Consider the following 27541-nt stretch of genomic DNA (forward strand, 5'->3'; position numbering starts at 1 on the left):
TCGCACTCGCACACTAATGCGGAGACGCGAACAGAAACTTGTCGTCAGCGATGCACCCCAAATTTATCAATAAAATAGTTTCTCAGCTGAAAAGCTAGGCTACATAACATTTCTCAGTAGCAAGGTTCTTGAACCAGTTAAACTAAGACGCAGGTATTCACCTTCGCTCTCTCTTTCTAATAATTTCTAAATGATAATAGTATAAATTCTAATAATTTGCCTTCTAAAACGACGTTTTGGAATTTGTTTTGGATGAAGTGTGTAAGAAATTAGTTTAACAAAAACGAGATTTCAGGACTGAAACATGACAAATGTCTTGAAATAAAAGATCTGCACAATGTCTTGAGGTGTGGTTGTGACTCCAGGCTGTTAAAATGATCAGAGAAATAATGCAGTCCCGAAGTGGCAATGAAAACACTGTAACGGTTTCCACTGACTAGCTACGAAATAATTTTGTTTGCTGGTAATATTGTATATTAATAGAAAAAGGGGGCCACAAAATTAGTTTTGCCTATGTCAACATAAGAGGCAAATCCGGCCCTGCCTGTATAGTCTCATCCGTCATCCTCAGAATTTCTAGAATTTTTTCGTGATGGACCTGTAAAATATGCTGATATGCTGCTCTGAATTCTTTTCATTTTTCTCTTATTTTGCTAGTTGTATTTTTTTACGCTGACATTGACCCTTAGTTGGTGCTTGGTGACAGCTCGAAAAGACCTGCATGGAAGGCCACTGAAAGAGGATCGTGGAACTGTCCTAGACGCGGAGTCATCTCTATTGGCACACGAGCGGGCCTTGGAGCAGGAGCGCCAGGCACGTGCAGAAGGGGGGGCGGAGGGTGCTCGAGCACCCGCCCCTTTTGCTCAGATGCCCAAAGTGCCCTTCTGTCAAAGGTCATTGATGTCATTGAATAAATATGCACGCTGTAGGTTTCAAAGTCTAAACGCGGCACTGATGTCTTTATATGAATGTATCTGAAGGGAACCGACTGTCCTTGTCATTTTCATTTATTGCCTGATAAAACAGCGTTAATGCTGATTTGTATACAGCCGTTACTAGGGACACTAATATTTCAGCGCTCTTAAAGCGCCCCCTTGTGACAGAGAATGACTTTTTCTTTTCCACATTTTTTCAGCTCTTTATGGTCAAATTATTGCAATTATCGACCTACGTTGTTATGCAGCAAACACAGAGTTGTAAATGTGAAATTAGTTAATGTGCCTTCTAAAAATCTAAACAAATAAGACAGTAATATTTATGTTTTAAATAAATATAATAAATGATAAACTCGATTTATCCCTTTTAATGGTATAAAGGCTGAAATTCCATTGTATAAGATATTTTGTTTTGTGTGAAGCTGTATCTGAATTATAAATCATGCCATTTTATGCCTTAATATTCTACCGTACATTGTCAAATCCTACTCATACTGTTCATTTTACTTCTGCGGCTCTTAAAAAGGGTCGCAAATTGCCTTAAATTGATATTTAAAATAGTGAAATAAAATTCCTTCCTTTATATGTTTGTGTTATTTCTGTACTCTGCAGTAAAGCCTGTTGTCTACAATCTTACAATACAATACATCAGGGGCCACATATAGTTTCAATAGTGACCACTCAGAGTTTAATATAACAGCTGTTCTTTATTATTGTGTTTAACAGAGAGAAGAAAATCTTTAGGTTTGACAATTTAATACACAACAATTTCTAATCAAAATAAATAGGTCCAAGGAAAATATTTGTTTATCTTTTGAACATTAAAATGGTCTTTTATGTTCCGTTTCTTTCTCAAAACTGCTTCACAGCATTGGCTACTAGAGACCACTGTAAAAATACATATATGTGACCCTGGTCCACAAAACCAGTCTTAAGTAGCACAGGAATATTTGTAGCAATAGCCAAAAATACATTATATGGGTCAAAATTATATATTTTTCTTTTATGCCAAAAATCATTAGGATATTAAGTAAAGATCATGTTCTATGAAGATATATATATTTTTAAATTTCCTACCATAAATATACCATAAACTAGTAATATGTATTGCTGAGAACTTCATTTGGACAACTTTTAAGGCGATTTTCTCAATATTTAGATTGTTTTGCACCCTCAGCTTCCAGGTTTTCAAATAGTTGTATCACAGACAAACACTGTCCTATAACAAACCATACATCAATGAAAAGCTTATTTACTAAATTTAAAAAAAAAATACACTTATGACTGGTTTTGTGGTCCATGGTCACATATCAGCAAGGAATGTGTCACAATATACAGTACAGTATTGCTGTACTGATGTTTTGAGCACAGCCCTATTTATGGAGCCCCTTTTATAGTGAAACAAATATTACTGATTCTGTTGTTTGAGTCCTGAAACGCAATTAAAACTTCAAATAATGCATAATTTGTCTTATTAATGACATTGTTACTTGTTACATAAGTAACTGGATGCCTACAATGAGGTGATGGACCCGAGGGGCTCCTTAATGCCTTGTTTCAGATGCCCTTTTTATACTTTGAGCACCTGCCCCTTTAAAGGTCTCTGCACGGCCCTGAGGAGCGCTGATAGTGAAAGTCCTTTTCTGGTTTTATCATTGTTTGCGCTAACAGCGTTTTACTTAGATATATTTTCATTTTTAGGCATTTTAAATAATCTAGTAGGGATATTTAGACCAGAGGAGGGGAATCCCCCCGGCAAATCGCACCCTGGATGCGCCGTCTGGAGCGACTCTAGAGCGAGTTTGCCTCCTCCCATTTGTGTGTAAAAGCCGGACTTAAACCAGTGAAAGCTCACTTTATTCTGAAGGTTTTTGTCGCACGTGTGCAGCAACTGCCATGAACTTCCCAGACTACGATGACAGCACCGCGTTCCTGGGAGATTGGGGACCTTTTCAAAAGACGGTGTTTAGTCTATTGTGTTTGAGCATTATTCCGAATGGCTTCACGGGTTTATCTATGGTTTTCATAGGCGATACCCCCGCTCATCGCTGTCTCATTCCCGCAGCTCTGAATATCACGGATGAATGGAGAAACGTGTCTATTCCTTTAGATGAGGACGATAAGAACACAGATTTTCGATTCAGTAAATGTTCAAGACACCGAATGGACATCGTGAAAAACTATTCGGACAGAGGTTTGCTCCCGTGGGTGGATGTGAATGTCTCAACTATTCCCCAAGAAGGCTGTATGGACGGCTGGGAATATGATAAAGGAACATACATCTCCACGATCGTTACAGAGGTACGTTTCTTCTTCTTCAGCCAGCCTAACGCTTTCATATTCTGCGCGAAGCGGAAGTTCAGATGTAATAGGGGAGATGTCACGCTTGAAACATGTCCGAGTTTGTTTTTTGAAAGTAAGTTTATGTGTGGACGAATGTCTTGAGGTATTGACTACAAAAACGACTGAACTGTTATTGTCCTGGAAAAATATACAGGTCATGCTGCGGAGCATGTTGTCATAACGGGCACCTGTTTATTTATTAAAATTCATGCATTTATAAGATACGGCTTTTACATCGTTATTTGACCAATAGGACAATTATTGAACAAACCAATTCATAAAACAGCACAAATGTAAAAAGCATTAAGGCAACATTCAAATAAATAAATATTTAGAACAAATGTAAATACATAATTTTATTGATAAGATACCAATGTGACAGCTGTCTCCAACCTCACATTTATGAGCAATATTCATGTCCTGAAAACAGACTTCATTATATATGATGTGTTTACTTTGATGCTATTGGAAGTTTTGCTTGTAGGTCATAATTCCCAGAGTTTTGTAATGTATGTACCTTCCATGTTGTGACTTGAAATGCTCATTGAAGAGGAAAAACTGTGGTATAAAAAGAAAAAAAGTAATATTGGATCGAAATATATTGTGACTGCAGCATGGATTTTCATACACCGAGTGATTCATATCACAGAAAGAGCAAGTTTTGACATTTTGTTTCAAGATTATAAGGGTCTAAAATGTTTGCACTGACAATTTGTTTAAAGTGGGCCAGTAACATGCTGTTAATTCTGATTTAAAAAAGAAAAATCACATCAACACCCAAACCCATTGTAACCCATTGTGTAACTCATTGGTCTCAAACTCAATTCCTGGAAAGCCACAGTTCTGCAGAATTTGGCTCCAAAACTAATCACACCGATCCCGCTAATCAAGCTCTTCAGGATTACGCGAAACCTCCAAAAGCGGGTGTGAGTTGGAGCTAATTGGAGTTAAACTCTGCAGAGCTGTCCAGGCATTGAGTTTGAGACCACTGGTGGAACTGGAATTTTACCTCAAAATTTCAACACACTATTTATACATATATACGTATATATACATGGGAACATATAGTGGTTTTCAAACCTGTCCTGGAGGCACCCCACCCCAGCCCTGTGCATTTTGCATTTCTCCCCCATCTATCACACCTGATTCAACTCATCAGCTCATTTGTGGAGACTGATATAGGGAGACATGTGCAGTGCTGGGGTGCCTCTAGGACAGGTTTTAAACCACTGCCATATAAGAAATTGTCTCAGCTCCATTTCTTCTTTATTTAATTAGAACAGAAGTGCCAAAATAATGTACTGCTCTATTTAGTGGATTAGATGTGTACCTTTTAGCAACGTAACTTAAACGTTATTTTCCTTATGCAAATCAATATAATCATTTTAAGACGTGCATTGTTTGTTCAATCACAGTGGGATCTGGTGTGTTCAGATGACTGGAGGGCTCCGTTGACCTCCGCACTCTTCTTCTGTGGTGTTTTAACTGGTTCTGTGATCTCTGGACAGATGTCTGACAGGTTAAAATCAAGTCTTTTCCCCCCCACATATATATAATTACTTCCACATTATAATTAGAGATGCACCAACTGCAAATTTCTTGGCCAATTCCGATTTTTTTATTTATTTTTTTAGTAAGTGTGATTTTTGCAGATTCTGTTTTCTTTATAAGAATTGACAGCAAATACCAGGGGTGGCAAACTCTGGTCCTGGAGAGCTGCAGTCCTGCAGAGTTTAGCTCTAACCCTAATAAAAACTTACCTGCCTGTAGCTTCCTAGTAACCAAAGCCACTGGAAGGCAAGCCTGCAACCTTTAGCCAAAAAAAAAGTGTAACGGCTTAAGACAACGCTGTAAATTCAATTGACATTGAAATTCAATGACATCAAGGCTGTAATTGGTTATCAAGGCACTTGTGATCCAAGTTGACTGTTACACTTTATCCAATAGTAAGTAATACAGACCCTCTCATCTCCCAATAGTAGGACAATCTCTGCTAGTAACCATTCGAACCTTGATTAGCTTTGTTCAGGACTGACATTCGCCACCCCTGGCATATACGAACAAAAATCTATACTTTTTTTTTTCAATGCAAAAAAAAAAAGACATAATAAAAAATTATTATAATACTATTACATTATTATTTTATAATTATTATAAAACATAATTTCCCCCTGTTTTTAAATCATTTAATTTCATCATTAAATGTCATCTTTCACATCAAATTCTTACATTGTTTCAATTAATTTACTTATAATAGTAAGAAACCGTAGAGTTGTTACCATTTAAATGAAATCAGTATCAACAAATTCCATCTTTCCACTGCAGGAAACACAGAAGCTGAATCTGAAGTGGCATTAGATGTATTTACACAGACTGTTTGATGAAGATGAGGTGCCATACAGTAAATGCAGTGGCTGTCTTTATGAATGAGTCACTCACTTGATTCATTTAAAAAAATGTGCATTCATTCAGTAATGAAACACCGCTGTTTTGTACAGAGACACGCAACAGTTCTGCTGTGGCTTTGATTGGAACGGTTTTCGTCAAGGAAACTGAGCAGAAACAGTCAATATTGTGTCTAAAATGTAATTCACTTCATTTTAACTTCTTGTTTATTGAATTACTATTGCATACAATTAGTGTCACATCGTGTTGATATTCAGGGAAACATCTTGCTTGTGCAATGTTGTGTACCCAAATCATATATTAAAAATATAGTATGCATCTATAACTTTCTGTGAGAGCTGTTATACTCATTTGATTTTTGCATGAGTATCTCTCACATACTCACTCAGGCTGTGTGAGCCTCATCATCAAACATCATAAATACATTATCAGTGGCCATAGGTGTAACGTACCGGGATTGGCAGACTCACCGGCCGGTCACCGTCCCGGGCCGATCGTGCGGAAAATCGGCTAGCAAATGTTAGATGCCTATTTGAAATAAACTTGTTTCTTCTTGGTTTTTAGGTTGGGCAGGAAAAAAGTGCTGTTTGTTACCATGGGGATTCAGACGGTGTTCACATTGATTCAAGTCTTCTCTCCATCTTGGTTGATTTTTTGTGTGTTGTTTTTCATTGTTGGAATGGGACAAATATCAAACTATGTGGCAGGATTTGCTTTAGGTAACAACTTTTGATGTGCTCTGATTTTTAGTGTGCATTTCATATTAGCACTGAATTATCATAACTGATCTTTACATTTATGTACTATGGCTTCAGTCATAAACAATTAATTATTGAAAATTCTGAAAGCTTGTTTTCATCACGAGATAAATGAAAAATGTAACTGTGACCTTATCTCACAATTCTGACTTTTTTTGCTTGCTATTCTGTTTACATCTCAACTTTTTGTTGTTGTTTTTTTGTGAGAAAAAAAGTCAGAATTGTAAAACAATAACTCAGACCGTAGATCCTGGATTACACTTTTTTTTTTTTTTTTTTTTTTCCCAAAACTGCCCTTCCCCTAGGAATGGAAATACTGAGCCCATCCGTTCGTGACATCTTCTCCACTCTTGGCGTGTGTCTTTTCTTTTCAATCGGGTATATGATGCTTCCACTGGCTGCCTACTTCTTGCGAGATTGGAGGATGCTGCTACTGGTTCTCACCATCCCTGGTTTCTTCTACATACCCCTCTGGTGGTAGGTGTTTGCTATGGGCCAGATATTATTTGAAGGGGTCCTATTATGCTTTGTTACTAAGTCTTTATTTTGTTTTGGGGGTGCACTAGTGACTAGAACATGCTCTTATGCTTGTTGGTTCAAAAAACACATTATTTTTCACATAGTTTACATGAGTACAATAGATTTCTCCCCAGGCTGGCACAAATGGCTCGATTAGTTCCGGGTTTGATGGAGGTCTGCCTTCGTTTCCGAAAAACGAAATGTGATCTGATTGGTTATTAGTCCCACTGCGTTGCAATTGGCGAACAGCTTAGACAGCGTTTCAGTCCTTCTACGGCCCTTCCTTGTTTTGGACTGATGGAGAGAGACACTTTTCTATGCCGCTCAGTCTATGCTTGTCTAAAGCTTGGGAGTGCCAGGATTATTTTTTATATAACTCCGATTGCATTTGTCTGAAAGAAGGAAGTCATATATACCTAGGATGCATGGAGGGTGAGTAAATAATCGGCTACAGTAGCGTTGGTCCTATCGTCAGCCTGCGAGATCACCGATACATGATATTATCATTATTGTGCTCATCTATTTCATTATTAACATGCCCGAAACCAGCTCCAGCGTAAGGCTTGTGAAGCTATCTACACTGCATGATGAATAAATCTCTTACCACGCACTGCACACGTCTACGGCGCGGCTCCGACGCGGACACCGATGATCGTCACTCTAGTCAATGCTTGTGTACCTACAAATGCTTAGAAGCATTATGAAATAATCAAACTGTTTAACAGATTACTTGACCCGTTGTCTAACAGCAGCTCTCATTTAATTCTGTACCAAACCAGTGGTGGAGCCAGCCACTCAAAACTGCCTTTTCTCTTAACAAGAAGTGCATTTATTAAAAAGCTGAACCACCGTATCACTTTAGACCACATAAAACGGGAGACTTTTGAGACGCGTACTTCAGCACCAGACGCCAGTCAAATGTGCGCGGTCTGATGAGATGCTGTTATGTCAGTAAAACAAACTTTTCTGTCCTGTCAGCAATTTCTCACGGCGCACACTCTTCAAATTTACACGAATATGAGGCCACGCATATCGCTTCATCATAAAAAAAAGCACACAAGAAACTACAAGCATAGTTCTGACGTCAGTTAAGTCATAAAATTACCAAAAAGACGACTAAAGCTGCAAACTGTGCATGCACATATATGCATCACATTAAAGAACATTTCTCAAATGCCTATACTAAAATCTATTCTGCAATTCAAGATCACAATACAAAGTGCAAGATGATAGACTATGTATTTTTTATTATTATTATTTGTGAGTGAATGCGCTAATTAGAAAATATGCGCAAAATGTTTTTCTCTCATTAATTTGTAAAGTAATAATTTATAAAATAACTTATTTTACATTCTGGCATTTATGTGCTATTGACTTCCAGCCTTTTTCACATTCTTATCACTACTTGCATGTCTCATTTATGAGTATGCAATGTTGGAGGACAAGCTTTTGGGGGTTTTGAGAACCATAACTAAGCTGACTGCGCAAGAGTGAGCCCCTGCAAAAATAGTCAAATTCACTCAGTATTACTTGATCTAATTAATATAACAATCTCAATTACAATGAAGTGAAAATTAATTGTATTCAGTTTTGTTTTAGTCACTAAAACAGTCCAGTACTTTACAGTCAATCACGTTTATATTGAAATAATGAAGATTATTGTGCCACCCCTACGAACACATCCTGGCTCTGCCACTGTACCAGACTCATTTGACAAAGACTGTGACAGATCCCACACCTGCATTTAAATAAAGTTTTGGATGTCATAATCTCAGACAGAGTTGATGTAAGATATTTGAAATGCACAGAAGCCCTGTCTATTTAAAAGGTGTTCTGTTCTGGCACTGCTTGATATTGTGCTTTCCAAAGAAAAAAGACATCTGCCGATGTGATGTACTCACCAAAAAGCTACATGGCATCAGCTCCAGCTCAATTAACACAGCAATTTTAGTGATTAAATAGGTTTTCTACAGCCTAATAGTAAATTTTCTGGCGTTCTTTGGCTTCCATCCTCATACAAGGCTCTGTGTGGGTAATGCAGGTTTGAGTTTGTGACTTTACCCTTTTCTTTTCATAAATTCTCTCTCCCAAAGATTTTATTTTAGCCACCACTATTTTTTTTATAAAGACACACAAAACAGCTCAACATTTACATTATTTACATTATTCATTTAGCAGAAACATTAATTTACTGACTTAAAAATGGGGAACATCAAAAGAATCATTGGAGACATGAAGAGCCATTCAAAGCCATAACATTGTTCATATTGGTTTATTTGATTTTGACAGCTTATTTTCACTGAAATCACTGCAGTAAATTATTTATCAATCATTGCTGTTTGTAGGTTTATTCCAGAGTCTCCGCGATGGCTGCTGTCTCAGGGGAGGGTCGACGAGGCTGATGCCATTCTGAGAAAGGCTGCCAAGATGAACGGGGTTAAGGCCCCTGACATCATTTTTACCCCAATTCAGGTAAAACCCACATCTGCCTATGCTTCTCAAATGACGTATGATTCTAAACCGTCTTATTTAGCTCCTCAAATGGTTCTTATTTTATGATAAACTTAGTCTAAATTGATTTATTACTAGATTTACCACATCTGAGGTTCACTATAAAAACATACCGTTATTTAGGCTTGTTTCATTCATTTCACACCTGCAGCACAGGGACCACATATATAGTATGTAGGCAACAATATGAAGTTTCAGATATTAAATACACAAAGCTCAGTCTGAGCCTTGGGTTTGAGCCTCTATTGAGGACAGAAAGCCAAGTTTGTTACCATTAATCAACAGGACTGGATGGGCAGTCAATCTCGTGAACTGCATGTCACAGATCCACTACATGTCTACTCTTCAGCACAGATCTGTGCAATATGAGCTTTTATGAAGAAAAAAACACATTTATATACTGTAACATAGTAAAAACTTACTAAAACAAGGTGTTGAACATCCACACAACACGACTACAGTCAGGAGCACTTTAGATAATAATTATATAGACTTTATAGATGATTAAAACTATCTGTGTTGACAGTGTGGCTCTGCTCTGGGCAAACTCCACAGCCATCAGAATGAATGAGACGGCAACAAATAAAACCCCCAAAATAACCTGACAACTGTCTTAGATTGATCAGTAGCAGACTGGATATAATTGGGCAAGTATGATGCATGATGCCATTAATGATTAGATGAAAGTCCACCTAGGAATTTGAAACAAGCATTTAAGCTTACCAATTAACAAGTGCAAAGTTCATAACCCAGAGTTTTCCCAGAGTTCAGATGTTCATGTGTGGTACTCAAAAATGAAGGCAGTTGAATGCTAGGTTGCAGGGCTTGAGTTTAAGAGCACTATGTGACTGGAGAACACCTGCAAAAGTTTGTCATTTTTATTAGAAGATCCAGTAATGACATTTTGTATGGAAGTAAATTAATGCATTTAATGCATTATATTTTCAGGGCTTGCATTTTTGGGGCTGAAAGTCAGCATGATTGTCAATATTTCAATAGAAACCATTTGATACACACTTTTCTGATCCTGGGGACACACCGCTCTGCACATTTTGTGTGCCTCCCTTATCTGACACAATGAATATGGAGCTGATGATCTGAATCAGGTGTGGTAAATACAGGAGACATAGGATTGAGAACCACTGCATTAGGGAACCAGTGCAGAGCTCCATCTGCTGTTAGTCGCTTAGTGGCAGGTGCTGATGAAGACCAAAGCAACACGGTAGAGTTGCACCAGCCATTCATAAGTTCTACTTAAATTGGAACATAAGGGTCATTCTACCAAATCAGTGACTGTCTCTAAGAAATAATCAAACATAGAATTATTATAACAACAAATAAATATGCGATTTTAAAAATAATTTAAATTGCATTTAGGCAGATAAGGGTAAGGTTTTTGGCCTGTCCCTCACTATGATTTTTCTTTTTCAGAAAGACTTTTATTTGACAAATAAAGGCAAAATGATATCAACATCACTTTTGCATATTGTTCTAAATACAGTCTCATTGTTAATGGGGCCTAATGGTTAGAGAGTTGGACTTGTAACCCAAAGGTTGCGGGTTCGAGTCTCAGGTCCGGCAGGGATTGTGGGGGGTGGAGTGAATGTTCAGCGCCCTCTCCATCCTCAATACCACGACTGAGGTGAGACCCTTGAGACCCTTAAGACCCTTTTTTCCCTCAAGATGGCAGCTACGAGAAAAGTTTACAACAGGAACCTACTACTTGGACTACGAAACTCGAACTTTTCAAACGATCTTTCCGGAGTTATGCTTGCTTTGGAACACAAAGCACTCGACGAGCTGGGCATCCTACACCAGCAAGACCCAGAGGCCTGCAAAGCAGCGGACCCCCCTCCCGACACCGGCCGACGCTCGAGGAGACGCAAGCGGTGGGTGAGACCTAGCATACGTCGCAAGCGGTGGGTGAGACCTAGCAAACGAGGGAGTCGAGCGGGCATCAGCGCAAGGCTAAAAGCCAAACCGTACAGACCTGCACTTCCTTCGATTCTGCTTTCCAACGTTCGTTTGCTGGAAAACAAAATGGACTACCTCAGGTTGGACCTAATTACACAAAGAAAAGTGAAAGATTGCAGCGCCATCGTCCTCACCGAGACATGGCTTAACCACACCGTTCCAGACAACGCCATTCAGGTGGACGGACTAACAACAATCAGGGCGGACAGAAGTCACGCACTCACTGGTTAGCTACGAGGTGGTGGAGTGGCAATCTACATCAATAACAACTGGTGCACTAATGTCAAAGTCCTCTCAAGTCACTGTTGCGAAGACATAGAATTTCTAACAGTCAAATGCCGTCCAGTATACTTGCCAAGAGAATTCTCAGCCGTGACTATTACTGCCGTGTACATACCGCCCAGTGCGAACACAAAAGACACACTTTCTACATTGTATCAATCTGTGTGCTCAATGCGGGACTCAAACCCGGACTCTGCCTGTATAATCGCTGCCGATTTTAATCAGGCCAAACTAAAGTCAGTACTCCCACACTTTTACAAATATGTGGACTTTGCAACCAGGGGAGAAAACATTCTGGACCAGGTCTACTCAAACATTAAACAGGCATACAGAACTGTTCCCCACCCCCACCTGGGCAACTCAGACCATCTTTCTGTTATGCTAATGCCATCTTACAGGCCACTGTTAGTAAGGAACAAAGCATCTGTGAAGCAGATCAGAACCTGGTCAGAGGGGGCTACCTCAGCACTCCAAGACTGTTTTGACTGCACAGATTGGACTGTTTTTAGGGAGGCTGCCACTTCCAACCAGGATGTCAATATAACGGAATACACTGAGTCTGTGACGGGATACATATCCAAATGCATGGAAGATGTGACCGTCATAAAACACATCACCACAAGGGCAAACAACAATACATGGTTCACCAGGGAGGTATAAGAGCTCCTAAAAGCACAGAATGCTGCTTTCAAGTCTGGAAACAAAGATGCCCTCAGAACTGCCAGGGCCAACTTGAACCGGGGCCTGAGAGCAGCAAAGCGTGGCTATGGACAAAAAATACAGTCACACTTCACTGACACAAAAGACCCCAGACGCCTATGGCAAGGCATCCAGTCAGTAACAGATTACAGGCCTACAGCTCCACCATGTGAGAACAGCACAGACTTCCTAAACTCACTCAATTAATTCTTCAGCTGTTTTGAGCAAAACAACACCACTCCAACAAAAGCTCTACACTGTTTGGACGATGCAACACTTCAACTTGACCCTGCTGATGTGCGGAGGACCCTTCAAAAGGTCAACTCCAGGAAGGCTGCTGGTCCTGACAATATACCTGGGCGTGTGCTTAGAGACTGTGCTAACTCACTTACAGATGTTCTCACAGATATCTTCAACATCTCTCTAAGCAAAGCCATCATACCGGAATGCTTCAAAGCCACTACTATAATACCGCTACCAAAGAAATCACCAGCCACAACACTGAACGACTACCGGCCTATAGCACTCACGCCCATCAAGATGAAGTGCTTTGAAAGGCTGGTCAAGGCCCACATAACATCCAGCCTACCTGCCACATTTGACCCTTTCCAGTTTGCATACCGTCTCAAGCGTTCCACTGATGATGCCATAGCAACAGCAGTTCACCTCAGTCTGGCTCATCTGGAGAACAAAAACAGCTGTGTGCGGATGCTGTTCATCGACTTTAGCTCTGCCTTCAATACAGTCATCCCACAACACCTGGCGGAAAAATCACCACCCCACTTTGCAACTGGCTATTAGACTTTCTCACCAACAGACCACAGACAGTAAGAGTTGGTAAAAACTCTTCACAGACCATCATCAGGAACACCGGGGTCCCTCAAGGATGTGTGTTGAGTCTTCTGCTGTTCACACTGATGACTCATGACTGTTGTGCCAGATACAACTCAAACCACATCATCAAGTGTGCGGATGACACAACAGTAGTGGGCCTCATCAGCAACGATGACCAGTCAGCCTACAGAGATGAGGTACACCAACTCATCAACTGGTGTGACACCAACAATTTACACCTCAATGTCAATAAAACAAAGGAAATAACTGTGGACTTCAGGAGAAATCACAAGCCACACACAACCCTCACCATCAATGGCAGCACTGTAGAATCAGTGAAAAGTACTAAGTTCCTGGGAGTGCACATCACTGAGGACCTGTCTTGGTCTACCAACACCACCTCCCTGGTCAAGAAAGCTCAGCAACGCATCCACTTCCTATGCAGGATGAGAAGGACCAACCTCCCCCCACTGGCACTCACTACCTTCTACAAAGGTGCCATTGAGAGCATCCTCACCAGCAGTCTCTCAGTCTGGTATGGTAGCTGCTCTGTTGCTGACCGGAAAGCTTTACAGAGGGGCACACTAGGCACAACAGCAATAGCAATATGGCTGCCCACTGCTCCGGGTGTGTGTGTGTTCACTACTGTGTGTGTGCACTTGGATGGGTTAAATGCAGTGCACAAATTACGAGTATGGGTCACCATACTTTGCCACAAGTCACGTCACTTCCTTTCACTTCCTTTAAGTCAAATAATATCATTGAACTGTATGTACAGTATATTGGGTGAACATTAGGGCTGTCAAAATGGCTGAAAAACTAAATTCGAATTTTGTACATAAACATTATCAGTATTCAAATTATATTTGAATTTAAAGGGCATAATTTCAGATAGGGGAAAAAAAGCTTTTGGCTTCTCTCCTGAGCTCCACAAGAGGGCGCATGGAGCAAAATGTTACTATGCACTTTAATTCAAAGCAATAAATTAACATGACTCTCTGTGAAAAAAGTGCATAATATTTAAAATAATGTTTATAAACCAAATATAATTACCTTAGCTGCTTAAACAATTAGAAACGAAACAGCATCATGTATGAATGCACAGTTGAAAACAAAGGACCAAAAACCGCACACAAAGAGTACTTTTCAATTAAAAACATGAGATGAACACCAAAAATGAAAGCATCGTTTTTGCATTCAAATGTGGATTTTTATTTTAAATTCAACAAATATTCAACAAATATTTTTTGATAGCCCTAGTGAACATATCTAGTCTATATCAGGTACAGTCAAACTTTTCAGTATTTTGCTGAAAATGAACCGCAACTTCAATATATCAGATCTGATAACACATTTGACACGGAAGGGTGTGCACATTAAATAAGTGAGTGTTAATCACATTTAATGTAAATGAATTTAAATTGTTGATGAAACTCATGCAGCAACTCAGAATGCATAGACAAACCGCAAGGGCACATTTTGACTGAAGTCTATGTAAGCTTATTGATCAGTGTGTTTGAAATGCGACTGCAAAGTTAATAACCTGTAGTATGTTCACATTTTCTAATTTTGCATGATGATCATGTGAGAATTCAGAAAAATGGCATATATAAATAATTTCTCAATTCTTTTTCTATTCTATCTACTTGTTTTCTTTTTATTTAATCACAAAAAACCTTGCTACGTGTACTGCGTTAGGCTAACCGAGACTTGTCATAGCACATTGTACTAGTCAGCTGCTTCCATTAAAGAGCTGAATGTAAGTCTTTTGTAAGTCATTTTGGATAAAAGCATGTCAGGTAAATTGTATTTCACTGATTTTATGACTATACACATTTTTATTAGCTGTGAAGATCAGTTGGTCTTTTGCTTACACTGCTGTGCAGTGTTTTTTTTTTTTTGAGTTTCCTGTGCTGTGTAATAAAACATGTTTGTTGTGACATGTGCACTACAGTCAAGGGGAAATGCTGGAAGGTTGCAGACCTACAATCTCTGTGACCTGGTGAAGTCCACCAACATCCGCTGCATAACTGTCTTGCTGTGCCTGATCTGGTGAGAACACTTCCACGTGCTCAAGATACTAGCTAGACATTATCCAGTTTATAACATAGATCACTGCATACAAAAGTAGCTCATTACATCTTTAAAGTATAACCGTACAGACTTATAGCACAAATATCTACTGTAAATGACATTTTGTCAGCTGAACATATATATACCCAAGCAGTAACATACAGTGGGCTTCAAACATCAGCTGCTGATGGTCATGTTCTCCAGCAAGATTTGAGATGTTCCGAAGACTCACAAAATTAATGTCATTTTAGCTTGTTTGATTAGAAATAGAAAGATAAATCATGACATTTTATTGCTTAAAAATATTCAAAATCCTAAAACCTTTTTCCTGAAACTTTTCTAGGTTCAAACTGATTTATATTTTAAATCCTTTTAACATGGTCTTTTAATAGTGTGTGTGTGTGTGTGTGTGTGTGTGTGTGTGTGTGTGTGTGTTTATTATTTTTATATTTTTTAGTAAGGAAGGAAGCAAATACCCAAGGACAATAATAATATTTTTAGTTGGCGTTCATTTCTGCATAATGCCTATATACTAAACCTGCCGCTCACTCTCTTCCTTCTTTTTTAAGGTCAGCTGTTTCAATTGGATACTGTGCCTTGTCTTTAAACACTTCCAGTCTGCATGGGAACATCTACCTGAATTGCCTCTTCTCAGCAGTTGTGGAAGTGCCTGCCCTCATCATGGCCTGGCTGATGCTTCGCCGCTGGCCAAGGCGTCTCAGCTTGTCTTCCACTCTGTCATTAGGAGGATTGGTTCTTCTCTTCGTACACCTCATTCCACAACGTGAGAAATTCCTGTTTCTTCAACTGCAATGTTGTATGGCAACATTTAATAAAATATAATAACAAATATATTAAATGTTTATTAAAATATTAGGGCTGTCAAATGTAGAAACGAAGCAAGTGATTGTTTGTATGAATGGCTCACTGTATCATTGACTGATTTGTTAAAAAATAAGGATTTATTCAAATTTTACTGTTCACTTTTGATTATGCTTAAACCTATTGTCGCCAACGGCATTTTTTTTTTCTTAAAAATATTGGTATAACCAACAACATGATTATAAGGATTCATCTGTCTAATGATGTGTTTGATTTTTGACACAAAAATCAACTTTGGTCAACTTTACATTATTTGTTTTGTCTCTATTAACTTCTAGATATGAGTTCCGTTGCCATTTCAGTGGTGATGCTGGGAAAGTTTGGTCTGTCGGCAGCATTTGCAATCGTGTACCCTGCTACCGCGGAGCTTTACCCCACTGTAATAAGGAACACCGCTTTAGGAGTCTGCTCAATGTCGTCCAGAGTCGGCGGCATAATGGCACCATACTTCATCTACTTAGGTCACTAAACTCTACTCTGTACATTCTATTCTATCGAATCTCCCAAATGCTGCAGCCTCTGTTATATGTCTAGCTTCTAAAGTTAGGAAGAAGATGTTATTTTATTCAGAATTTAAAAAACCTTTTTGCTCAAAAGTGTAATCAGGAAGTCCCACAGCATCCTTTTTACAAAAGCTAGTTTTGGGATGTTTCATCTACATCATATCTTCTGCAAATTTTTCCAGAATTTTTTTTACATTTTCCAAGCACAAGTCATTACATCAACTTTGTTAAAACTTTTTTGTTACATTTGAGAGGGGCAGAACTATAGTACATCAAATAATTGTGAGCTGCTTAGAATGTGTGACAGATATGTCATTTAAAAAAACAAATGAGCCCGTCTTATGAAAATGCACATCAATAGCACGATTTTCTGTTTCTATTTGGCATGTGATTTAAACGCAAAGATTGACACGCATATGATATGCAATCAGTGCTTGAATTGGTAAAATAAGTGGTGTTACTCAACCCCTCTCCCCTAAGCAAAAATCATTCAATCAATCAATAAATAAATAAATATATACAAACTAAAGTACTAAAAAAATACATTTTCATAATTTGCAATAATGTATATAATGCCACAATAAATAAATACTTGTTTGCAATTCAATTCACATTTATTTGTATAGTGCTTTTCATGATACACATCATTGTAAAGCAGTGTAATGCCAAGCCAGCAGAGGGAGCCCTTACCCATGAACTGACTGTTGCTGCTCCCTCTGCTGCCTCGTTGGTTACTTACTGTTTGGTGGCCATTTAAGGAGGCCTACACCAAACAGGCCCGTGAAGTATTGTTTTGCTGTGCGGACTCTACTAAGCGTTTTTCTCCTGTCTCATTGCCTTGTTTTTGCCACGGTTTTGTTTCTCAGTCATAGTTTTGTTTCATAGTCATAGTTTTTCCTTGTTTCATTGTTTTGTTTGCTACTTTAGACTGCTCACTTGGATTTTGACCCACGCCTGTCTATTGGATTACGCTTTTGTCTTGCCTTCATGTTCCTGTTTGCTGGTATTTGACCCTGCCTGTTTGACAACGATCTGTTCAATAAAGCTAGCATTTGGATCTTCAACGCTTCCCTGAGTCCTGCGTTACAGAAAAACTTTGCCTACCAAAGATCCAGCAGCTTTTCAACCACAGATCGCCATGGACCGAGCAGCTGGTCTCCCTAAACTCACGTCAGCCAAGCCAGCACCTGCTTATGCCACTTCAGTCAAGCTACAGCCTGTTCACGTCATGTCTCCTGCTCCAGAGTCTACATCTATCATGGCTGTCCTTCCAGATGAGGTTCCTCAGTCAAGTCACGTTACAGCTGCTGTTCCTGTCAAATCAAATCTCGTTACAGCTGCTGTTCCTGCCAAGCCAAGTCACGTTACAGCTGCTGTTCCTGTCAAATCAAATCTCGTTACAGCTGCTGTTCCTGCCAAGTCAAGTCCCGTTACAGCTGCTGTTCCTGTCAAGTCAAGTCCCGTTACAGCTGCTGTTCCTGTCAAGTCAAGTCCCGTTACAGCTGCTGTTCCTGTCAAGTCAAGTCCCGTTACAGCTGCTGTTCCTGCCAAGCCAAGTCACGTTACAGCTGCTGTTCCTGCCAAGTCAAGTCCCGTTACAGCTGCTGTTCCTGCCAAGCCAAGTCCCAATACAGCTGCTGTTCCTGTCAAGTCAAGTCCCGTTACAGCTGCTGTTCCTGCCAAGCCAAGTCACGTTACAGCTGCTGTTCCTGCCAAGCTAAGTCTCGTTACAGCTGCTGTTCCTGCCAAGCCAAGTCACTTTACAGCTGCTGTTCCTTTCAAATCAAATCTCGTTACAGCTGCTGTTCCTGCCAAGCTAAGTCACGTTACAGCTGCTGTTCCTTTCAAATCAAATCTCGTTACAGCTGCTATTCCTGCCAAATCAAATCTCGTTACAGCTGCTGTTCCTTTCAAATCAAATCTCGTTACAGCTGCTGTTCCTGCCAAGCCAAGTCCCGTTACAGCTGCTGTTCCTGTCAAATCAAATCTCGTTACAGCTGCTGTTCCTTTCAAATCAAATCTCGTTACAGCTGCTGTTCCTGCCAAGCCAAGTCCCGTTACAGCTGCTGTTCCTGTCAAATCAAATCTCGTTACAGCTGCTGTTCCTGTCAAATCAAATCTCGTTACAGCTGCTGTTCCTGCCAAGTTAAGTCCCGTTACAGCTGCTGTTCCTGTCAAGTCAAGTCCCAATACAGCTGCTGTTCCTGTCAAGTCAAGTCCCGTTACAGCTGCTGTTCCTGCCAAGCCAAGTCACGTTACAGCTGCTGTTCCTGCCAAGTCAAGTCCCGTTACAGCTGCTGTTCCTGTCAAGCCAAGTCCCAATACAGCTGCTGTTCCTGTCAAGTCAAGTCCCGTTACAGCTGCTGTTCCTGCCAAGCCAAGTCCCAATACAGCTGCTGTTCCTGTCAAGTCAAGTCCCGTTACAGCTGCTGTTCCTGCCAAGCCAAGTCACGTTACAGCTGCTGTTCCTGCCAAGTCAAGTCCCGTTACAGCTGCTGTTCCTGCCAAGCCAAGTCACGTTACAGCTGCTGTTCCTGTCAAGTCAAGTCCCGTTACAGCTGCTGTTCCTGCCAAGCCAAGTCACGTTACAGCTGCTGTTCCTGCCAAGCTAAGTCACGTTACAGCTGCTGTTCCTGTCAAGTCAAGTCCCGTTACAGCTGCTGTTCCTGTCAAGTCAAGTCCCGTTACAGCTGCTGTTCCTGCCAAGTCAAGTCCCGTTACAGCTGCTGTTCCTTTCAAATCAAATCTCGTTACAGCTGCTGTTCCTGCCAAGCCAAGTCACTTTACAGCTGCTGTTCCTGTCAAGTCAAGTCACGTTACAGCTGCTGTTCCTGTCAAGTCAAGTCCCGTTACAGCTGCTGTTCCTGTCAAGTCAAGTCCCGTTACAGCTGCTGTTCCTGCCAAGTCAAGTCCCGTTACAGCTGCTGTTCCTTTCAAATCAAATCTCGTTACAGCTGCTGTTCCTGCCAAGCCAAGTCACTTTACAGCTGCTGTTCCTGTCAAGTCAAGTCCCGTTACAGCTGCTGTTCCTGCCAAGCCAAGTCACGTTACAGCTGCTGTTCCTGTCAAGTCAAGTCCCGTTACAGCTGCTGTTCCTGCCAAGCCAAGTCACTTTACAGCTGCTGTTCCTGTCAAATCAAATCTCGTCACAGCTGCTGTTCCTGCCAAGCCAAGTCACGTTACAGCTGCTGTTCCTGTCAAATCAAATCTCGTTACAGCTGCTGTTCCTGCCAAGCCAAGTCACTTTACAGCTGCTGTTCCTGTCAAGTCAAGTCCCGTTACAGCTGCTGTTCCTACCAAGCTAAGTCCCTTTATAGCTGCTGTTCCTGCCAAGCTAAGTCACGTTACAGCTGCTGTTCCTGCCAAGCTAAGTCACGTTACAACTGCTGTTCCTGTCAAGTCAAGTCACGTTACAGCTGCTGTTCCTGCCAAACTAAGTCACGTTACAACTGCTGTTCCTGTCAAGTCAAGTCACGTTACAGCTGCTGTTCCTGTCAAGTCAAGTCCCGTTACAGCTGCTGTTCCTGTCAAGTCAAGTCACGTTGCAGCTGCTGTTCCTACCAAGCCAAGTCCCAATACAGCTGCTGTTCCTGCCAAGCTAAGTCACGTTACAACTGCTGTTCCTGTCAAGCCAAGTCCCGTTACAGCTGCTGTTCCTGTCAAGTCAAGTCACGTTACAGCTGCTGTTCCTGTCAAGTCAAGTCACGTTACAGCTGCTGTTCCTGTCAAGCAAGCCACGCAGAGCTGACGCTCCAAAGCCTCACACCTTCCAGCCCGGTGGGCATCCCATTAACCACTGCACTGCCTGTGATGGCCATCGCCATTTTAAGTGTGTGGGCTGCACACTGCATTCAAGAGGCCTCGTCTGTCCATGAGTCTGTCCACGAGTCTGCTCCAGAAGCTTCACCTGTCCATGAATCTGTCCATGAGTCTGCTCCAGAGGCCTCGTCTGTCCTTGAATCTGTCCATGTGTCCGCTGCGCCAATGCCTCTTATGGAGGCGGCGTCCACGGCGGAACCCCCTGAGGAGGCAGCTCCCGCTCCAAACCCGCAAAACCACTGTCAATGTCCCTGCTCTCCCTGCTCAGCCATGGCTTCCCGCTCTGCCTGCAATACCAAGGCTTCCTGCTCTCCCTGCAATGCCAAGGCTTCCTGCTCTGCCTGCACCGCCGTGGTCTCCTGCTCTGCCTGCAACGCCAAGGCTTCCTGCTCTGCCTGCAACGCAAAAAAATGCCTGCTCTGCCTGCACCGCCAAGGCTCCCTGCTCTGCCTGCCCCGCCATTGCTTCCTGCTCTGCCTGCTCCGCCATGGTCTCCTGCTCTGCCTGCAACGCCAAGGCTTCCTGCTCTGCCTGCAACGCCAAGGCTTCCTGCTCTGCCTGCAACGCAAAAAAATGCCTGCTCTGCCTGCACCGCCAAGGCTCCCTGCTCTGCCTGCACCACCTAGGCTTCCTGCACTGCTGGCCCCGCCATGGCTTCCATTGCTCCACTGTCTGCCATTGCTCCGCGGCCCAGGACCTCCATTGCTCCACTGTCTGCCACTGCTCCAAGGTCCAGGCCCTGACTCTGAACCTGTTCCCCTGCATGGACCTGGGGGGGTTTGTTATGCTTGAGACAGCAGCTACACCAAACAGGCCCACGAAGTACTGTTTTGCTGTGCGGACTCTACTAAGCGTTTTTCTCCTGTCTCATTGCCTTGTTTTTGCCACGGTTTTGTTTCTTAGTCATAGTTTTGTTTCATGGTCGTAGTTTTGTTTCATAGTCATAGTTTTTCCTTGTTTCATTGTTTTGTTTGCTACTTTGGACTGCTCTCTTGGATTTTGACCCACGCCTGTCTATTGGACTACGCTTTTGTCTTGCCTTTATGTTCCTGTTTGCTGGTATTTGACCCTGCCTGTTTGACAACGATCTGTTCAATAAAGCAATCATTTGGATCCTCAACTCTTCCCTGAGTCCTGCGTTACAAGCAGCTTCACAGAAAATAATGTTTCTACATCACATTTAGTTAACAGCACTTTTAAAACAACATTTGCACACACCTAGCTGCAATACCAAACAGAACCAAATTTAGACATCAAAAGACCACTAAACAAGTTCCTAATCCTTACTGGATCCTTGGAATTTTTCAGGAGTTTACTAGTTGATCTGATTTAAAATATCTGCTTCTTTTCATTTTTATAAGATATTGTTTTCATTTAAATTTACTGATTCAAATCAGTAATTATTGTTTTACTTCTCTGTGCACCCCCTGACATGCTCTCATAGCCTTTACTTTGAAAACCCCTGGTAGACAGACCCAGCTTGCATTCATTTGTGATTTGTCGAGATGTTCACCTGATCTTAACCATTGCGTATCATATGCACGCAAAAGTCAATTTCTGCTTATAATTAGCATGCCAAATAGAAAGAGAAACTTGTGGTACTGATATACACTTTAATAATTTATAATATAAGGCAGCATAGATTTTTATTTTAAGACAATCATATGCTCTCGCAGGCCACATAAAATATGTGGCGGGCCGGAATTGGCCCGTGGGCCTTGAGTTTGACGTGATGTAGAGGGAGAAAAAACATTCCCATAACATCAGGTCAGTGGGACACATTTGAAAACTCAACTAATTTTTCCTGTTCATTCACAAACTATAATTCAGCTTGTGTATTTTGCGTATATGGAGGATCATCTCTGTATGTGTGTGTGTGTGTGTGTGTGTGTGTGTGTGTATATATATATATATATATACATATATATATATATATATATACATATATATATATATATATATATATATATATATATATATATATATATTAGTGGTGGGCCGTTATCGTGAGACTCTTATCGGGCGATAAAAAAAATATCGCCGTTAATCTATTCTCAAAGTTGCCCCAGTAAAATCTCGAGTTTGAGTTATAATTTACTTTGATAATCCCGAAATAAAGACATTAAACTATATGCAACAACTGAATTGACGCTTCTAAAAGCAACGCAGTTTAATCGAAGACTATGCACGCAGATAGGCTATCCATTCCCGTGCGCGTCTGTGTACTTAACGGCAACGCGCACGTCATGCAGCCTTTTGCGCAGGAGTACTTGGTTACAGAAGTTTGTATAGGTAATTATGTTGTAAATGCAATTGTCAAGCAGTTTGTGATGCATTTTGGAAACAGGAGATGAGCGCCTGATCTAATGCACCACCTGGCCTGTTCTCGAAGGCTTACTTTTAGTCATTATTTGGGTAGCACACATATTCTGAAAATGCCTTCAGCAGAATTCAAATTAGCCATTTTAATCTAGATTAATCTAGATTAAAAAAATTAATCTATGCCCACCCCTTATATATATATATATATATATATATATATATATATATATATATATATATATATATATATACATACATACATACATACATACATATACATATATATACAGTCCAGCCCAAAATTATTCATACCACTGGCAAATTCTGACTTAAAGTTACTTTAACCAGCAAGTTTTTGTTTGACTTCTCCCAAAAGATAACAAGATGATGTACAAGAGGCATCATTGTGGAAAAAAATATTACTCATCTTGTATTTACATTTGAACAAAAAGTGGCATGTCCAAAATTATTCATACCCTTCTCAATAATAAATAAAAAATCTTTGATTGGCTATTTGCTTCAAATTGCTGACCAGCTTTTTGCATGTCTCCACTGGTATTTTTGCCCATTCATCTTAAGCAACGAGCTCCAACTCTTTCAGGTTGGAGGGTCTCCTTGCCATCACCCTGATCTTTAGCTCCTCCACAGATTCTCAATTGGATTTGAATCAGGCTGGGCCACTGCAAAACGATAATGTTTTTGTCTGCTAACCATTTCTTCACTACTTTTGCTGTTTGTTTTGGGTCGTTGTCGTCCTGAAATGTCCAAGTTTCTCTGCAGACTGCCTGATTTTGAATGTATTGAAAATTTTGATGTATTGCTCCTTTTTCATGGTGCCGTTTACTGCTATTAGGTTCCCTGGTCCACCGGCTGAAAAACACCCCCAAAACATTAGGTTCCCACAAGCATGTTTGACAGTGGGGACGGCGTTCTTAGGGTTGAAGACTTCTCCTTTTTTGCACCAAGTGAAGGCTACATCATTGTGGCCAAACAATTATATTTTTGTTTCATCCGACCATAAAACAGAAGACCAGAGGTCTTCTCCTTTGTCCAGATGAGCATTTGTGAAGGCCAAGCCGGCTTTTGTGTGCTTTATCTGGAGAAGTGGTGTCCTCCTTGGTCTGCGTCCATGGAATCCAGCTGTGTTCAGTGTCTGTGGACTGTCTTGAGATGTTGCCACCAGCAGAGCCCAGATTCATCAGGATGGCCTTGGTTGTGATCCTTGGATTCTTTTTTACCTCTCTCACTATCCTCCTGGCCAGCACAGGTGTCACTTTTGGTTACTGACCACGTCCTCTGAGATTTTCACAGTGCGGAACGTCTTGTATTTTTTAATAATACTTTGCACTGTAGCCACTGGAACTTGAAAACATTTAGATATGGTCTTATAGCCCTTTCCTGATTGTGAGCAGCTACAATGCGCAGCCGCAGGTCCTCAGTGAGCTCCTTTGTCTTAGCCATGACTGTCCACAAACCAACAGCAGAGAGCTTCTGTGTTTCACCTGTTGAGTTTATTGAAACAGCTGTTCCCAATGAATCAGGGTAATTAGGATGCTTTAGAATAGCTTGGACTATTTGGAATGGTATAGAACTTTGGATTTTCCCAGAGACTGTGACTGTTTGCAAAGAGTATGAATAATTTTGGACATGCCACTTTTTGTTCAAATGTAAACAAAAGCTGAGTAATAATTTCTTCCACAATGATGCCTCTTGGACATCATCTTATATTTTGGGAGAAGCCTGTGTCATTTCCTGTCAAAAAACAGTCAGAGAAAAAGGCAGAGGACATCTGGAACCACAGTGGGGAAGCAGCCAGAGAGTTCCAGTGGAGCAGCAGGGAGTAAAGGGAACTGTGCAAAACAGAGGGGAGGGGAGTTGAGACTATGGCAAACCAAAGTGGTGAGGACCAAAAGCTGAACAGACAAGCAGAATTGACAGAGCAAAAGACTCACAGACTCAGAAGACTCAACAAAAACTATAAACTAGCACCGAGGCATTCGACTTTTAAGACTTTTACTATAATAAGTTTGTAGTTGACAACATGCTTTTTGTTACAAATCTGATAAAATGCTATTTCTTTTATTCTATTGATAAAAATGGTGGAAGTCTATACAAGGGAGATTTATGCAGTTTTTCCTTAATTTCCTTAAAATTATAATACTTCATATTTCCAGTGTCTGCTGTAGTTATAAGAAAACATCTCAAACGCAAGACCCTAAAAATATGACCTGTCAAAAAAAAAAAAAAAAAAAAAAAAAACAAAAAAAAAAAAAACAGTTGAGTTTTAGTTCATGAATTGTTCCTGGGCTTCTATTTCTCCAGTTCATCCCTGATTTGTGCACTAGTTTGGTCATGTCATGTCTGAACAGTAAATTGTGAGATTTCCATAGTTTCTCCAGCTTTTCAAACCAAGATTAAGATCAAACCATACAATTTGCATTATTTCTTAAACATGACCAGAGGCATTGGACAGGGGGTATAAGTGACAGTGTTTTTTCCCCCTATTTTTCCTTAGGAAGCTATCACAGATCTTTGCCCTACATCTTAATTGGAAGTCTGAATGTTCTCTCTGGGTTATTCAGTCTTCTGCTTCCAGAGAGTTTCGGATCACCTTTACCAGAGACTATCAGTCAAATGCAGACTGTACCTAGGTAAGAGCAGCACCCTCTGCTGTTTGCTGTAGCATTAACATTAACATTAACATTAACATTACTAAAAGCTTGGTTACATTTGGTACATTTACAACAAACAAAACCCTCATTTAAATGTTTATACATTGGGGCTGTTTTTTTTTTTTTCCTCAAATATTTTTCTTAAATGACCCAGAGTAAGCCTAGGAACTTTCTAGATTGCATGCGGAAAGATTTTCTTAGTATTTTTGTCTTGTTTTCTAATACAATTACCTAAACATTATTAAAGGAGGTCCATTTAGTTGAGATGCAAGATAGGAAGTTTTTTTTTCTCTGAAAAAATGCATCAAAATGTTGGAAAAAAAATGAGATAAGAAAAAATATTTTGTTTTCCCTTGAATTAAAATTATTATATCAAGGTGCAATCTATAATCGCCATATCCCCAATGTCATTATTCATTAATATATTCATATTATGAATGTGAATGAAGTGCTGAATGCACTGTCAGAATCACCAGCAGCAAAAGAGATTCGGCTTTTCTTCCATTCTTTAAAATTGAATGGAAGATTGTTTTAACACAGGTAACCACTCAGCTCTGAAACAAAAAATATAAAAGAGTAGAGCACACTGGCCCGGCCATCTTATATACACATATGTCCGGAGGAGTGGCATATAATGCAGGTTTCATTTGCCAATTCTCATTGACCTTTTTTGTACCACTCTGAGGTGATTGAAGCTCCCAAGTAAGACCCCCAAACTGACATAAAGAGAAGCAAATTTTTTTCTTTTTTTCTTTCTTGGATACATATAAGTTGACATTATGCAGTGTCCACAATAACTGATTTCGATTGATGTGCCAAGTCTGTAGAAATTAAGAAAATAATCTACTTGCCGACTTCGAAATAATGCTAATATTAAGTAGTGTTTAAATAATTTTAGTGATATTGCACACTTTTGTTGTGTACTGTAAATAATTAAACTCTTTTTTTCAGGTTTAGAAAAAGACATTGTTCTTGGAGTCTACCTGACAACAAATATGAAGATGAGCATGAATCGGAACACTTGTAATGCACTGTGGAGAGATTTTATCCCTTCTCTCCAAGGCTGTAACCTGTCTTGACATTTACATTACAATGTAATGGTCCTCAATAGTTCTCAATGTAATAAGGGCCCACATTTTAATGTTTTGTAATAATGTTTTTATGTAAAACTTGATAAAGTTAATTTATGTTATGATCTTTGGTCCTAAATATAATAAAGGGCAACGTACAGTATGAAATAAATTTTGGCTTTTGGCTCTCTCTCAGGAATCTAGAATTTATTGCAATTTTATGTTTTTAATAATTTTAACAAACGACTCTGTCCACATCACAATGTAAGCAGGTTTTTACCATATTCAAATGTTTGTCTGAGATTGATAACTCCTCCACTTTATGTTTTATGAATAATATTCTAATAATAAATATTATTTTTAAGAAAATCAGGTTTATTGTTTACATTTATTTATTTAAGTTGCATACATATATTTTTAGCCTTACACCTAAAACACTGAAAATGGCTAAAATGTATTTATTTTATTTAAAGAAAAACATATTGACAATGACAAATTATGAATTAAGAAACTCAAATGGCAAAATTTGACAAGAAGATTGAGCAGCTTTTATCCTTTATATAAGTTATATATATATTATTGTTAGTTGTTTAACATTTCTGTTCTAAAACAGTTGTTAGATACTATATATTTAAATAACATCATATCACGAACACTTTTTGACAGTTAAAAATGAAGTGCCATGCCCGTAATTTAGTGTATGTTTGGCGTCTTAGAACAGTAAAGCCCTTTTTGATTTAACTGGTTATTTTGATCACTTTGATGTTACTGAACCCTGTTACAGGCATATCAACTTTTCGAAGGGTGTCATTTTAACAAAACAGAGCAGTGTAAAGAATATGGAAGAACAATTCGGACATATCTGATTACCTCAACAATCACTGAAAATTCACTGTAAACTAATCATTATTATAAAACAGTAGGCCTATGACTTTTTTA

General features: G+C 39.9%; 1 protein-coding gene across 1 annotated transcript; it reads left to right on the forward strand.

Moving 5' to 3' along the window:
- The first annotated feature begins 2680 nt into the window (after nucleotides 1-2680).
- Nucleotides 2681-27060, forward strand: LOC141292848 (solute carrier family 22 member 4-like). The gene is made up of 10 exons (XM_073824909.1): nucleotides 2681-3236; nucleotides 4694-4797; nucleotides 6249-6403; nucleotides 6748-6919; nucleotides 9307-9433; nucleotides 15216-15313; nucleotides 15904-16118; nucleotides 16495-16677; nucleotides 25376-25511; nucleotides 26484-27060. The coding sequence occupies exons 1-10, from the start codon at nucleotides 2832-2834 to the stop codon at nucleotides 26557-26559; spliced, it is 1671 nt and encodes a 556-aa protein (XP_073681010.1). The 5' UTR covers nucleotides 2681-2831; the 3' UTR covers nucleotides 26560-27060.
- Nucleotides 27061-27541: the final 481 nt, after the last annotated feature.

Source organism: Garra rufa, chromosome 19 (assembly GCF_049309525.1).
Source record: "Garra rufa chromosome 19, GarRuf1.0, whole genome shotgun sequence".
In the NCBI taxonomy this organism is placed as follows: domain Eukaryota; kingdom Metazoa; phylum Chordata; class Actinopteri; order Cypriniformes; family Cyprinidae; genus Garra; species Garra rufa.